Genomic DNA, 16,008 nt, shown 5'->3' on the forward strand with positions numbered 1-16,008 from the left:
ATCGATTAACAACAGGATGACAGTGCTACAGTGCTACTTCAATAAACATCACTAATTTTTAAACTTCTGGACTGAGTTATAATCAAATTCACTGTTACATGATGATATTAAGTTAGAACTAAACTCCTGTGTTCCAAGTAGAATAGCACTATCAAGGTATTCATTCAAGAAGTTTTAATCCATAGTTTATATTCATATTAAATTTAACTCACAGTAAAGGACTGAGACATTTTATTTAGTTCACAAATGTAACTCAGTGAGAAATACTATTTGTTACTTTTTTTTTTTTACAAATATTTAGCTCAGCTACTGGGAAAAAAACTCCAGTGATATTTATGTGTTGATTTTGTTTAGAACACCAGCAGAGTAAGCCACATTCTCCTCAGGAAGGAAAAAGAAAGAAAGGTGATCCTTCACTCAAAAGAAAAGGTACACCAGACATAGTTATGACAAAATGTAATTTTGTGTTTTGTAGATATCTCAATTAATGGCTAGATGTTTATAGTAGTATATAGTCAGTACTTCTCTCTCCTTTCTATCTCTTTCTCTCCCTTTCTTTCTCTGTCTCTCTCTGTCTCTCTCTCTCTCTCTCTCTCTCTCTCTCTCTCACACACACACACACACACACACACACACACACACATTTGTAAATCATAAGCTCTTGCCAAAGAAGACAGTCTTCGTCTTATTGCAACCAGACTGTTGTAGGTTCTTTTGTGAAAATGATACTTGTGGAGGAGAATAGAATGCATAGCTAATATTCAGAATATCCATTCACCATAGATATTAGAAATGTTATGCTTGTATCAAACTATGTCATCACAAAGCTATAGACTGAACCATATTTTAGGGAGCGCTCTGTGTAATTGCTTTCAAACAAGGAAGCACTTGATATCAAGTCCTCAAGTTCCTCTATAACATAATATAGGTGAAATTTTGAAATTTTGTTTCTATCAATAGTAAGTCAGTATTCTATTTATCATTTTTTATTTTTGAGGTGTTACAGTTTACAACAATATTAACGATTATACATTGATATATAAAGTTACTGCCTCTCCGTCTCCAGAGTACCCCACCACTATCCTTGTGATCACAGTGTCCTGCTCCCAAACTTGGTAATCTTCATTAAGTTGTCAGACTCTAGTGATTTGCTTCATTTACTATGTCTCCGTCTCCAGAGTACCCCACCACTATCCTTGTGATCACAGTGTCCTGCTCCCAAACTTGGTAATCTTCATTAAGTTGTCAGACTCTAGTGATTTGCTTCATTTACTATGTCTTCTATTTCCTAACAATACACCAGCAATATCAGTGGTCCTTATGTGAAATGCAAATTGAGGAATTTCAATTATAATCAAAAGGCAGGAAAATCTTCATTTCTATGAGTAGTTATATAATCACTCCCACTGTCCTCCCATTGTTCATCGATTTGCTCCAGCAGGCCCAGTAACATTGTGAGACTTGGTACTGTGTTTGGCATATCGGATACGTCATGGGTAGCTTGCCAGGCTTTGCCATGCAGGCGAGATATTCTCAGTAGCTTGCCGGGCTCTCCGAGAGGGAGCTATATAATAAACTTCCTAAAGAATGAATGATTTTCATTTCCATTTTGGCTACATAGGAGCTAACCAAATTAGTGGCTCAGATTTAGGATCTGTACAAGAACTTAACTCTTAATATCTGCCTTTTCATTTCTCTCAGTCTGACCTTTTACTTTAAGTAGTCTTTTTCCTGACCCTAATTTGATATTTTTAATTCTCTACTTTATCTTAACTATTTCTGTGAAAGAATGTATAGTTTTTACAGTAATTGGTAGTAGAAGAACATTCCTGTCTCTTAGAAATATATTATTAATAGGTCAACATTGTAGGTGCTGTAGCAACCAATTAAAGATTAAATGCAGTTATGGATTTGCATGGATATATATGTACACATATATATATTTGACTTTATGGATGGTACATAAAAATGATACTGCCATGAAGGTTGTGCCTTTATTTAACTTTTCATTATGACTTTCCAAAGTAGTTGGAGCCCAGCAATATGCAGCATTCACAAAATGATGTGCTAAAAAAGACTGTATTTGAAATATTTAAGATAGATAACCATGTTTGATTAAAAAAGAAAAGGCTCTTGATGAGAATGTGACTCAGAAGTAGATCACTTGTCTTGCATATATGAGACCCTGGACTTGATTCCTAGCACCACCTGGTCTCTGGAGCGTGTGTACACACACACACACACACACACACACACACACACACACACACATGCATGCACAGGCACGTGCACACACATACATGCACGCACACGCACACACACACACACACACACACACACATACACGCACACCTCATCTTTCTCTGATTGTCTAACAGTATGTAATAGGAGTCATTTGGTGAGTTAGGACTGAGAAAGAAAAGTTCGCTACAATGGTAAGTTTGATGTTCATACTCAGCTTTCTCCTGCTCACTAACAGGAGAATAATTCTCATATTTACTTTTTTTTGTCTCTTGTTTTCTTGTTGTAATCAACAAAATAAAATGAAGGATCTTTGTGGGAATTAGGGAATTAGGAAGAAATCCATCTTGGCATATTAGTTAATTCAAGACATAATAATATGCATTGCTCTATGAGCACCCTTAGTTACAGTTATTCACTTTTCATAAAACCATAAGCAAATACAAGCTCAGACAGTACACAACTTGGGTCAGATGTGTACAAAACAAGTACCATACTTGCTGTACTATCTCTCCAACTCAGGGTTTCCTTTTTAAAGAGTTATTTGATTTTAATATTTGAAATGAATTATATGGGGGATGAACACTTGCTTGATTATTTACCTCTATAAACTTTTTTAAATTAAAATGAAATGAGGATATTTTAATACCAGATTTTCATAGGCCAGTGAAATACACATGTATTTTCAATAGGTTATTAAACCTATCAAGTTTTCTCTTTCCAGTTGTAGAGTTCTACTTGGATTTTTTTATTGAATCACCATCAGATACAGTTACAAAGATTTCATGATTGAGATGCCAATTACATTTAAAATATCCTTTTGGTTTGAGGAGCTATCATTTTTTTCCTCTTATCAAACTTAGGTATTTCTTGCTGTTTGTATCTCAATTCATTCCTACTATTATTTGGTCAATATTTGACCTTTCCTTAAATCTTGACATCAAGATGCCATTTGCAGTGTACCTACATTATTTTTCCATTGTCCCATTGCATATTCCTTCATAAAACAATGACTTGTCATCTTCTAGCCATAACTAGGAGATATTCATAAAAGAAGTTATAACTAAATTAGAAAGTGATATTTTGTGCCAAATAAAAATAATTTTAAGGATTTAAAAAACACGTATCAATGAGTATCCCTCTTAAATTAATGTAAGAAAGGCAAGACAGGGGGCTGGAGTGATAGCACAACGGTTAGGGCGTTTGTCTTGCACGCGGCCGACCCAGGTTCAATTCCCAGCCTCCCTGAACACCGCCAAAGGAATTCCTGAGTGCAGAGACAGGAGTAACTGCTGAGCATTGCCAGATGTGACCCAAAAAGAAAAAAGAAAAGAAAAGAAAGGCAAGACAGTAAGTGAAATCCCAAAACATTTTAGCTAAGAATTCTTCTCCCTTGAAGGAGCATCTCTTAGAACTAAAGTTCTGTGAAATAAACATTTGAAAATAAAATCATTTTTCTGTTCTGTTGGCCAGGCTTCTGTTTTAGTATTAGTATGAAGAGTTACAGGTGCTACCAGTCCACTTGTTAATAAGTGTCATGTCAATTTGATAATAAGTATCATGTCAGTTTAGTTTAAGAACATAGAGATAAAGAGAGATAACAAGATACAACTATGGTGAGATTAAATTCTCAGATGCAGTATAATGTGGTTCTTATATTGTGGTCCCCAGACCAGCAGCAGTTGCCTCACCTGGGATCTTATTAGAAATATAAATACTTGACTACACTCCTGACCTACTGAATTTTGGATTCCTAATGGTGTCTTCCAATTTGTATTTTAATAAGTCACCTAGGGAATTGAAACAATCACTGAATTAGAAAAAAATATACAATGTACCCCAACGTATTGTTCTACTAGAATCATCACAATATCAGGAAGAATTAGTTATTTTTAACGTATTATGCATAATATGCCACTTTTCCAAATGATTATATTTGGGTTCTGATTTTTAAACATATACAATAATCAATCAAAAAAACAAAACAAGAAACAAAATCCTGCAATGAGGGAGTAAATTAGTAGTTAGTATGTCAGCTCAAGGACATAGGGAGCTATATGATATCTCATTAAATTCAGAAAAATCTGACAAATCTGACAATGAAGGAAACATTGTAGGCTACTGAATTCACATTTCCAGACAAGGTATGTATCAGTTATTCAAAATAACATTTTGTAGATTAATTTTTAAAACAGATTTTTGTCACCTAGGATCCTAAATGAACAGTATGCAGTGCCATGTATAAGATGGTAAACAGATTTTACAGCAAATACAAAATTCATTGGACTTTAGCCAAAGATTGACACTACACTTCAGAAAGTTGATTAATTTGTGTTGATGGTTCGGATGTCAAAATTCCGTAACAACCACTTTTTATTGTATAAATCATAACCTTAATAAAAAAGCGCCTCACACAGATTGACATTCAGGCACTACATAAGATAATCTATGTTTCATATAGAAATATTGTATAATATATATTTTATAACGATAATCTCATTAAATCATCATATTTACAAAAATAAAGTAATTGTTAAATACATAAGAGAGTGGTGTGTAAAAACTTTTAAACCTAGAATTGGATAGTAAAGGGGCTAAAGTACATGCTTTGCACATGGCCAATCTTGTTTCAATTCTCAGCTCCAGTCTCTTGAGGCCTACGAGACATGATCCCTGAACACAAAGTCAGGAGTAATCCCTGAGCACCGATAACCTATAAAAAGGGAAAATTAAAGCTTCTAAGTCTTTGTTATTATTCTTTGTAATCCACACTCATATTAACTTGCAACACTAAATTGTTCATTGTTTCACTGGACTTTGATCTGATACTATCACTGTAGTTTAAACGAATTGAATAATAGCATTTGCACTCTTAGATCTGAGTCCCTTAATCATCATATTTCTCAGTCTGTAGTTTTAAAAATATTACCAGAAATAGAAAAAGTTAAATTGTAAATGTAAATAGAGAGCAATCTTAAAATCACTTTCTAAGCCAGGAAAATAGCATTTTAAGAACTGCTCTAAACCAAGCAAATTTATGTATAGCAATCTAATAATTGATACAAACTATCTCAATGAACACTAAAAGGCAGTGAAGCCTGGTGGTCAAAAGCATGAAGCCTTGAATCAACCTGCCAAGACTGAAAATCTGTAGTGACCTAGAGCAAGTCACTGTAGCTTAGTATGCCTCAGTTCCCTCTACTGTAATATGGTGTGATGAAAGTTACTTCTCCTGAAGCTAGTGGCGGATTAAGTAAATATACAAAATACAGTAGCTAGAATAGGGTCTGACTTAAAGGCTACAAGGCTAAGTAAATCGTTGAGTTCAGACCAAGTTATGTACAGCGGTTATTTCCTTTGAAAAGTTGGCTTAGGAAGTTCCCAGCCCTCAGCACGGACTATAAGTATAACTATACTAAAATCAGTTTTCCTCAGTGAACCTAGCTAACCAGTCTCTAGTACTTTAAGATTGCCCACATCCCTGGTTGCACATGGAATCACAATTTAAGTCTCAGAAGATCGGGCAGAGCAAAGCATCTTTCTTTCTATGAACTTTTCCAAAATAGCTTCTCAATTATGAGTTAGAGAATGAGCTCCAACTATTACTAAAATGTCTAACTACTTAGCTGACACTGGTTCCCCTTCTCTGCCTGTTCATGCTGCAACAGAGCTAAATTTTTGAAACTTGTCTTTGAAGTTTAAAATACACTAGAAGTCTAAGACATCCCAAGTTTCCTTGATCCTTCCCTGGGCTTTCAAGAATGCCAAGAATCCACTCACATAACAGCCACTTTATTTCTCATGTTGAATGGACATTTTAATTTGCCAGTGTTTGCAATCACAAATGAACTAGATTTTACTCTAGAATCTAAACTTTATAAGAACCACATATTCATTATGGAATCAAGGATAAACATGATAATAAATTATCAAGTTGCTCCTCATAGCCAGTCATTTTTGAGCAGTGCAATCATTTTAAATAAGGTGCTTATTGGTAGCATTGGTTAATTTGGGGTCAACAGGAAACAAGATTGCATTACTTTTGCTTTGATAGGATTACCTAAAGTTGCTAAAAAATTGGTGAACTGCCTGGTGTGCTCGGGAATCCTATGTTTGTTCATCCGTAAATATCAGGTACCATTTGTCTAATGGGATGATTTGATGTGCATATCTAAGGTTCTCCTAGAGGGAAATCAGCAGGAGCGAAAGCACCGGTAAAGACTGAGGCCTCAGAACTACAATTTACTCCGGTAAAGCCACCACTACCTAAACCAGGATCAGATGATTGGATCTATGTGAACGAACCGATTCCTGAGGTACAGTGGTTTAGATTAATGCTGGTAGAACCCTGTCTTTCTCCTGTTTCTAGTGATAGCCACACCATTATTTGTACCATTCAGATTGCCTTTGAAGTTTAAAATATACTATCTCAATGAACACTAAAAAGCAGTGCAGTCTGACGGTCAAAAGCATGAAGCCTTGAATCAGCCAACATTTTGTGAGCAAAAGGAAGGTGATTTGGGGGGGACTGCTAATTGAGCTACGTTTCTTCTTAACTCCCTTGAGTTTCTGAGTCAAGGATTGAACTTGGGCAAATGCTGAAACCAGAGAAACAAATAAGTTCTGTGAGCACCAATTTTCTGCCCAAGGACAAGCAGAGGTTCAGTTTCCTAGAATAATGATTTACTCAGAAGACATATCCAGCAAATTATAGTTTCCCTCATCCCTGTTCTCGTGACCACTTCTAAATTTTTAGAAATACGGGAACTTCTTCGAAGTTCTAAACTGACTAAAGCAACTGAAGAGCAGACAGAACAGGCAGTTATCCTGACATAGAGGTTCAAATGCATGAGCTGGCAGAAGGCAAGAGATGCCTGGGGAAGTCTGGAGTGCTATCCAATTTCTTCTTCTCTGATGATTACAGAATTCTATTGCTACCTAGGAAAGTCTAACAGTCATCTCAAAAAAAATCACAAAACGTTCTTTCCTTTAAAACATTTTCAAAGACAAAGAGCTTTATAAAATTGACTGCCTATCTGCTTCACAGAAGTTCACAATAATTTTTGCTCTTATCAACTCTTAGCAATGACAATTCATGCATCATGCGTCTGAGACCTAATCAAGAATGGCAGTGATTGTGGTGTTGCTATGGTTATTATTAAACTTGCCTAGAAAAGTATCTTTATTCTGCAGTTAGACTATAAACTTATCGGGGGGTAGGGAATAGGAACATGTGGAATTATCCACTATATTTTATTTGGAATCAAACCTAGTATGGAGTATATAGCAGACATTCGACAGGGTTCTAATGAATCAATTAGCATTGAGGAAGAAATTGGAACAAATTTGGAGAAAATTAAATCATACAATCATGATATCACATAGCAAAAATTTTGCCTTTAAATAAATATATTCAATAATTATAGGAACAGGATATAGACATTGTATAAAGGAGATAGAAATTAAATATTATTTGGCCATATATTGGGAATAAGGGACAAATGCTAAAATCAAATCCTAAGATTCAAATTTTTAAACCCTTAGAGAAATAAAAATACAGAGAATAAAAGGGAGAATTGATTGAGGACAGGAGTTTTAAAAACTAGTATTGACTATGGAAAAAAAGATCTCATGTAGATTTGCTATTCCATCAGAATTCTGGCAGAAAACAGAAGCTAATTTAACAAAAGTTTAACAGAATTATTTGCCCTATAAACATGGTCAAAACAGAGGAAATTTGTAAGGATTGGAGCAATCCTTAATAAAGAGTCACTAGGAATTTTCATGCCTCTGAGGCCTGAGAAAATCTGACCCAGATGCTTTAACCCCAAGAAGACTTTTGTAGAAGAGTTATTTGATGGGATTTGATTTGATTGCCTTGAAGCAACCAGGATGTAGCCAATCTCATGGATGCATCAGAGAGGAGTCAGGAGATACACTACATGACTAAATCAGTTCTTTCTGCTCTAGCATTTTTTTGCCTAGAAGTTGATGGTAAAGGAATTACCTCAATTGGTTTCTTTGTGCTAACCTTCCAGGCACTGAATGACAGATGGAAAGAGTTAGAGAGGGACAATGAGAATATGTGTGGGAGTAACATCTAGTTACCTAGGCAAAGCCTTCTAGAGAACACCTCTTTGCTATGATTGGAAGTGAACTGGAGTTTGAAAATACAGCGAACTACATCTATCCCTTTTCCTACTTTAAGTTCCCACACATGAGCTGCAAAGCTTACAGACCAATAAAGAGGAAAAAAAGATACCCGGTTCAATTTGAATTTCACATGTTAAACTAATTTAGCTGGGCATACTCTTCATATTTTGTAGCCTTAGCTCCAATCCTTCCAAGGATCACAGATGTACCTTACTTAACATGAGCATGCGAGGGGAAGAGGGAAAAGATGGGAGAGAGAAAGGAAGGGAAAAGAAATACACTGCCATGCAATGAGCACCTGCTATTTGTAAATGCTGTCCTAGGTGCTGGAAATAGAAAGCAAGCAAATTTAATCCTGAATACCAATTTAGTTTTTACTGATACCTGTATTCAAATACATGGCATGTGGCCATAGGAAAGACTCTGTGAATGTGATCTTCTACAAAGTGCTCAACTACAGATGAGAAGTGGAAACTACAGGAGGGCAAAGGTTTGGCGGGGGGCATACCTGTCTGCGCTCAGAGCTTACTAAGGCTCTGCTCTCAGGAATCAGTCCTGGTGGACCAGGGAACTGTATGAGGTGCCCAAAACTGAACCTGGGTTGATGGCAAGCACCTTATCCACCGTGCTATCTCTTCCGCTCCAGGAAGGCATTTCCTGCTCCTCCTCAGGACGTGAAATTTCTAGCAATGTGACGAGTCATATTAAGGAGGATGACTTGAAATATCTTCTTGAATGCATGGTTGTGGTCCACAGGGATATTTCTTTCTAGTATTTGGCATTTATGGGCCAAAAAAGAAATTAGACTGGATGGCATCTAATAACTACATGTGGTTGATGCTCAAAATAAACACACAGGTAAAAGAAAATGATAAGTACAACAACTATATATTGAATATAATAAATATCTCCAATTCTATTTTAACTAATTTTTTTTATTTTGATTGTTTGTTTGCACCCTTAAATATAAATAAAAGGGACTTTCTGATCATCGTGGTGTACACAGAAAAGATAAGCCCTCTGGGTAAAGATAACCCATCACCACCTTGACATGAAACACCAGCTGTTCTCCATTGTAGGTACTAAATGGAGAAATGGTTGGGTGAAGAGAACAAGGTTTTCAGTTTATGCAAAACGTGATGCCTGTGTCAGTTCAGTTTGTTTATTCAATAAAAACTTCTTAAGTATTTACCACGTCCCAAACACTGAAGTAAATATAAGAAAAACTGTCAAGTGGTGAAAAAGACAACCATTTCTCCTGAATTTAGGAAATTGATTTTTCTTGAGTTTTTTCAGTTCACCAATGCTATTACAAAAGCATAGCGCATGAAAGTAGATCCACATAATTTCATAGGGTGGCTTTATGAATCGATTGACTTAGAAAATTATGGAAAAAATGGTATCTAATCTGAGTCCTGAAAAGTTCTTTAGGATAGAAATAGCTGATGGGGAGGAGGAAAAGGAAGGATAAGAAATTTCTCAGAGGATGCTTTAAGAAGTTGCTGTTTCATCCTGATTTTCTTGCTTAGTGTTCTCTTCACCCAACCATTTAGAAAAGTTTACACTCTGAACTGATTCTTATGCTTTTTCCATTTAACAGGAAATATGTTCATTTTTAGCACCTTACTGGCAACTAATAGAAAATTCTTATATAGACAATGTCAAAATAGTACTCAGGCATCTGAGAGAAGATCAACACACCATTCTTGCTCACTTCTATGACATTAGGTAAGTCAAGTAAAAGCAAAAAGAATTAAGTGATAATTTTCTAGGTTATAGGCATGACCTTGAAACTCTATAGGTTATAGGTATGGCCTTGAAACTCTATCTCCTCTTATGATTATCTTACAGAACAAATTTCCAGCGATTTTTAAGACGTCCAGATTACAAACAAGATTTTGTATCTCAATGGCAGAGTGATTTCAACTCTCTTCCTGATGACTTATGGGATGATGAGGAGACAAAGTGTGAACTACACCAGAGAGTAAATGTAAGGGAATCTCAACTGGCTGGTCCAGAGACTGCATATTCTCAATGATTTTACTACAAAAGTCTAATTGATTCCTTTCTCAATTTCATGAGGGGTGAGGATGAGAAGGGAAAGGGCTTGAACATGCCCTTATCTTTTTTTTTTTCTTTTTGGGTCACACCCGGCGATGCTCAGGGATTACTCCTGGCTCTGCACTCAGGAATTACTCCTGGCGGTGCTTGGGGGACCATATGGGCTGCTGGGAATCGAACCTAGGTCCGCTGCGTGCAAGGCAAATGCCCCACCTGCTGTGCTATTGCTCCAGCCCCGCCCTTATCATTTTCAAAGAGCAATCGTGCCTTTGAACCTTGAGTTCAGAATAAGATATAGTTCAGAATAAGATGTTTCTTAAAAGAAGAGTTAATGTCAGCAAGAAAAGAGAATGGTAGGCCTCTGTTTTGTAGACTCCTAAGCCTATTTCTTGGCCATGTAGCCAGCTCGATCTGTACTTTGCCTAGTTTTAAGCACATGCCTATTTTAACGGAGATTATAATGTTGGTTGATGTCAGAAGGCGAATGAGAAAACCTCCTGGAAAACTCAGACTGCTTTTATTTAATAGCTCCCCTAAGGCAAAGTACCAGATGGTATATAATTCTTTCTATCAAACATAGTGCCCAGCACTTATTAGACACACAGATCAGATTTTATAAATCATCAAATGGGCACATTATCCTAATATTTTAGAACAGGATCTCTAATGAGTAAGAACGCTGATTTTAGTCTATGGTATTGTAAAACCCTTTGTCTTTCCTGTGTAAATGTACAGAGTCCTTTATCGTGTCAAAGGAGATTTATACTTTGCTGCTAGCTTAAGTGTGGGGCACTAATACTGAAATCTCTTGCCATCTCTGCTCTCTTACACAGCATAAACACTGTCATACTCAGCTTCTTGATCTAATCATACATGTTCTAATTGTTTATTGCTACTCCTTATACCTTGATATCTATCATGGACTCAATCCTGCTCAAAGGGCCAGGAATTCAACATTGAACACAAATTCACTCCTGCACACATTTTTGCATTTGGGTGATCCAAAGATAGTCAATGGACAAGGACATAAATAGAGCAGATAGCATTGCTAATAAGAGCCAATGTTAAGAATAAGAAAACAGGAAAGGAGAGTTGAGGCACCACTTTGTGCACAAGATATGTGGTAAAGTCCATTGCTAAGCTGACATTTGAGCAAACTTAGGACACAAGTAATTGAGGGAGCCATGTAGAAATAGGGAAGGGAAAGTGGCAGGAGGAAGAGGAAAGGTTACTGAAGGCAAAGGAGGGCTGCTGTGAAGCACAGCAGGGCAGCCCTTAGGACTGGCTGGTGCAGTGTGAGTATGGCCAGAATGGAGAGTGGCCAGGTTATCAAGATGAGAAGGGAGCAGATTGTGGAAGTCACTGGAGGTGATTTTTATAACCCGGGTTTGATTTCTCCGTCCCTGTTGGGGGACCGAGAGTATCCCGCCTGCACTGCAGAGCATGGTAAGCTCCCCGTGGTGTATTCAATATGCCAAAAACAGTAACAACAAGTCTCACAATAGAGACGTTACTGGTGCCTACTCGAGCAAATCAGTGAACAACGGGAAGACAATGCTACAGTGGCAGTGCCTTTGATTTGAATGAGCTTTGGGTTTTTAAACCCTTTAGTGGATGGTCAGAGAGATAGCTCAGGGGTCAGGAGCACATGCCTGAAACATGTTCAGTATCACACGGGCCAGCCCACTATCTCCTAGTACCTCCAGGATGACCCTCAGGGCCCACCACTGCTGGGCTCTGGCCCATGCTGATCAAGTATTGCTAGGAGTGGACTTCCTAGCTGAGAACTGCTAGGAAGTGCCCTACTGCACCCAAATTGTTCTGAATTCAATCATAAAACAAAAACATCTGATGGTGTAAAGGTGACAGTGAGACAGGTTGGGAAACGAAATTAAGCAAAGGCATAATGGTGAATTGAGGGTCTTTGAGGACTTTTTTTTATTAATTTTTATTAGTGAAACACCATGAGGTACAGTTGTAGATTTACAAATTTTTGTGCTTGGGTTTCGATTATACAATGATCAAATACCCATCCCTCCACCAGTGCCCATTTCCCACCACCATGGGTCCCAGTATCCCTCCCACACCCATCCCCCCCCATCCCACCCTGCCTCTGTGGCAGGGCATTCCCTTTTGTTCTCTATCTCCTTTTGGGTGTGTGGTCTGCAAAAGAGGCATTGAGTGACACTCATGTTCGGTCCATAGTCTACTTTCAACATGCATCTCCCATCCTGGGAGAATCCTCCAAAAACCCTTTATTTGGTGCTCCCTTCTCTATCTGAGCTGCCCTTTCCCCTAGAATGCCTAATTTTTTGAGAATCGTCCATACTGTTTTCCAAAAGGGCTGAACCTGTCGGATTCCCACCAACAGTGAACGAATGTCCCTTTTTCCCCATATCCACACCAGCATCAGTTTCTTTTGTTCTTTTGGATGTGGGCCAGTCTCTGAGGTGTGAGATGGTATCTCAATGTGGTTTTGATCTGCATCACCCTGATGATTAATGATGTAGAGCATTTTCTCATGTGCTTTTTTGCCATTCGGATTTCTTCTTTGAGAAAGTTTCTATTCATTTCATTGCCCCATTTTTTGATGGGGTTGAATGTTTTCTTCTTGTGGAGTACAACTAGTACTTTATATATCCTTGATATCAACCCTTTGTCAGATGTGTATTCGGCGAATATCCTTTCCCATTCTGGAGACTGTCTTTGTATTTTGGTCACTGTTTCTTTTGAGGTGCAGAAGCTTCTTAGTTTAAGATAGTCCCATGTATCTATCTCTGTTTTCACTTGCTCAGCCAGTGGCATGGCATCTTTGAAGATACCATTAGCTTCAATGTCATGGAGGGTTTTGCCAACTTTGTCTTCAATGTACTTATGGTTTCCGGTCTGATGTTGAGGTCTTTAATCCATTTTGATCTTACTTTTGTACATGGTGTTAGGCAGAGTTCTGAGCCCATTTTTTGCATGTAGCCGTCCAGTTTTGCCAGAACAATTTGTTAAAGAAACTTTCCTTACTCCACTTCACATTTCTTACACCTTTATCAAAGATTAGATGATTGCAACGTTTCTTCTTTCTTTCTCCCTTTCTCCCTTTCTCCCTTTCTCCCTTTCTCCCTTTCTCCCTTTCTCCCTCCCTTCCTTCCTTCCTTCCTTCCTTCCTTCCTTCCTTCCTTCCTTCCTTTCTTCCTCTCTCTCTCTTTCTCCTTCCTGTCTCCCCCCTCTCTACCTTCCCCTTCCTTCCTGTGTTGTTTTTTATCTGGACCACACCTGGTGGTGCTCAGGGCTTGCTTACTTCTGGAACTGTGCTCAGTGATCACTCCTGGTGAGTTTGGGGAACCATATAGGGCGCGGAGGAACAAGCCTGGCTTGGTCAAGTGCAAGGCAAGTGCCCTTCCCACTATACTATCCCTCTGGCCTCTTGCAATGTTCCTTTTCAGGATTTACGGGACCGTCTTTGGGACATTTGTGATGCCCGGAAGGAAGAAGCTGAGCAGGAGTGTGTGGATATTATCAATGAGAGCTGGCTGCAGGACATGACCGAACTCACAATAAATCATTTTTTCTCACTGATGCAGGTAAATGCAGCCAGTTTGTGGTGATGAAAACACTTGCCTCCACTGCCATGGCCCACAGGAAACAATCCCTTGGAGAAAGGTAGAGCCTTTCCCAGGCTCACTTTGCAACTCCGCTTTGTTCTGAGCTCTGACTTGAGGAGAACATTAGCTGAAAGGAATCATTTTGCCCCTAGGGTCAAACCCCAGAACCAGATGTGTCCCAAGCAGCCACAGATCTGCTTTGCTTACAGATACCCTGAGCCCTAATTAGCATGACAGTGACAGGGTCTCTGCTGCCCATGACCCATCAAGTCTACCCAAAGTGGCCTGTCAATGCCTAAAAAGGCAGCTATGCCAAGGGTGCATACCAGGGATGACTGTGGGCCACTGAGTGATGAAAAGACAGCTGTGTGTAGCCCAGGAAAAGTGTATCAGAACACCCAAACAGTAGACTTGAGGCCTATTTGATTAAAATAAACTAAGCGGTAGGGCATTTGCCTTGCATGCAGCTGGCCCGGCCAAGCCAGTTTCGATTCCTCCACCCCTCTCGGAGAGCCCAGCAAGGTACCGAGAGTATCTTGCCCACACGGCAAAGCCTGACAAGCTACCCGTGACATATTCAATATGCCAAACACAGTAACAACAATTCTCACAATGGAGATGTTACTGGGCCCACTCGAGCAAATCGATGAACAATGGGAGGACAGTGCTAAAATAATTGCTCTGGGCAACATATGAAAGCAGACATTGGTTTTATTCCAAGGCTATTATCAACAATAGGAAAGAGAGACTCTAGGCCAAGTCTAGATCTCATCTTAGTTGGGAGTAAGGGGGAGACTTTAAGGACAAGGGTGGAGTGCATGGTTCTCATTAATTGCGTTTTGCTAGCAGACCTTACTTAAAGGAACAGTCCATTTTCTCTTTCTAACCAGAAGGAGTTTTCCTTCCTGGAGCTTGGTGCCCTTCAAAGTTAGGTTTCTGCCTTCCTGTGGAAGTGGGATAAACAAAGGGTCATCCCTTCAAAGAAGTGGTGTGTAAGCCCTTGAGAAAGACAGCTTTGGGTTTCGAAATGGAAGATTTTAAAACTGATTTGCCTCTTAAGGGGAAAGAGGAGGGACTTGCAAATGAAAAGATTTGTTTTTGTTTTTTAAGTAATTGCTCTTCCAGAGGTCCAGGCCTGAGGTATGGAGCAAACTGCTCAGATAAGCTGAAGAGAGAGTACCACAGGCAGGGTATTTGCCTTACTTATGGTCTGCCCAGCCAGGTTAGATTCCTGAAACTCTATTTGGTCCCAGGAGTGATCCCTGAGTTCAGAGCCAGAAGTAATATCTAAGTACCCTCAGGTATGGCCCAAAACCTCAAAAAATGAAAACAAATAAAAAAGGGATGGGAAAGGGAAAAAAAACTAGCTTAAGCTGAAGAGTAATCTCGGTAAAGTTGTATCAACATGAATATTTTCCCCTTTAGTGCTCTTGAGTAACTTAAATGAAAAGATGGTGCAGGGAAATGCCATAAATGTGAATATTCAGCTGACAACTGCTGGGGCTAGTGCACAGTGTGTGATCTCATACTATACTGCCTGTCATACAAGTGACAAAGTTGAGAAGCTCCAGGGTTCAAAGGAATGAATACATGGTACAGGGGCCAGCTGGGTCACAAGAGGCCTAAAAGTTCAGTAAGAACGTGAGACATTTCTGCTCACTGATTGCTGGCTCTGAGATGCAGAAACACAAGACACCATTTCCCAACTGGAGCCTATCACAGTCTTGCAAATCAGGTTCCCTCACTAAAATGGAAGGGATAAAAGGGGAGAAAGGAAAGAACGTGATATACTCCACATCCCCCTAAGCAACCAAATCTAGTCTGGGTAGCCTCACCAAGACATTTATTTGGGCAAGTAGAGATTGGATGTTGGAACAGGTGGTGACAAAAGCTTATGACAGAATTAACTAAAATCCAGTAGTAAAGGCAGAGAGAATTTTTTAAATTGTGATTTTTT

General features: G+C 38.7%; 1 protein-coding gene across 1 annotated transcript in view; it reads left to right on the forward strand.

The window, feature by feature from the left end:
* The window catches only part of SPEF2 (sperm flagellar 2), a 186,378-nt gene that overhangs the window by 106,970 nt on the left and 63,400 nt on the right, over nt 1-16,008 (forward strand). The window contains exons 20-24 of the mRNA XM_056112166.1: nt 355-429; nt 6,418-6,557; nt 9,995-10,122; nt 10,246-10,384; nt 13,893-14,030. Coding sequence (XP_055968141.1) covers nt 355-429; nt 6,418-6,557; nt 9,995-10,122; nt 10,246-10,384; nt 13,893-14,030 — 620 coding nt within the window. The remainder of the gene's footprint in view (nt 1-354; nt 430-6,417; nt 6,558-9,994; nt 10,123-10,245; nt 10,385-13,892; nt 14,031-16,008) is intronic.

Source organism: Sorex fumeus, unplaced genomic scaffold, assembly GCF_029834395.1.
Source record: "Sorex fumeus unplaced genomic scaffold, SorFum_2.1 ptg000015l, whole genome shotgun sequence".
In the NCBI taxonomy this organism is placed as follows: domain Eukaryota; kingdom Metazoa; phylum Chordata; class Mammalia; order Eulipotyphla; family Soricidae; genus Sorex; species Sorex fumeus.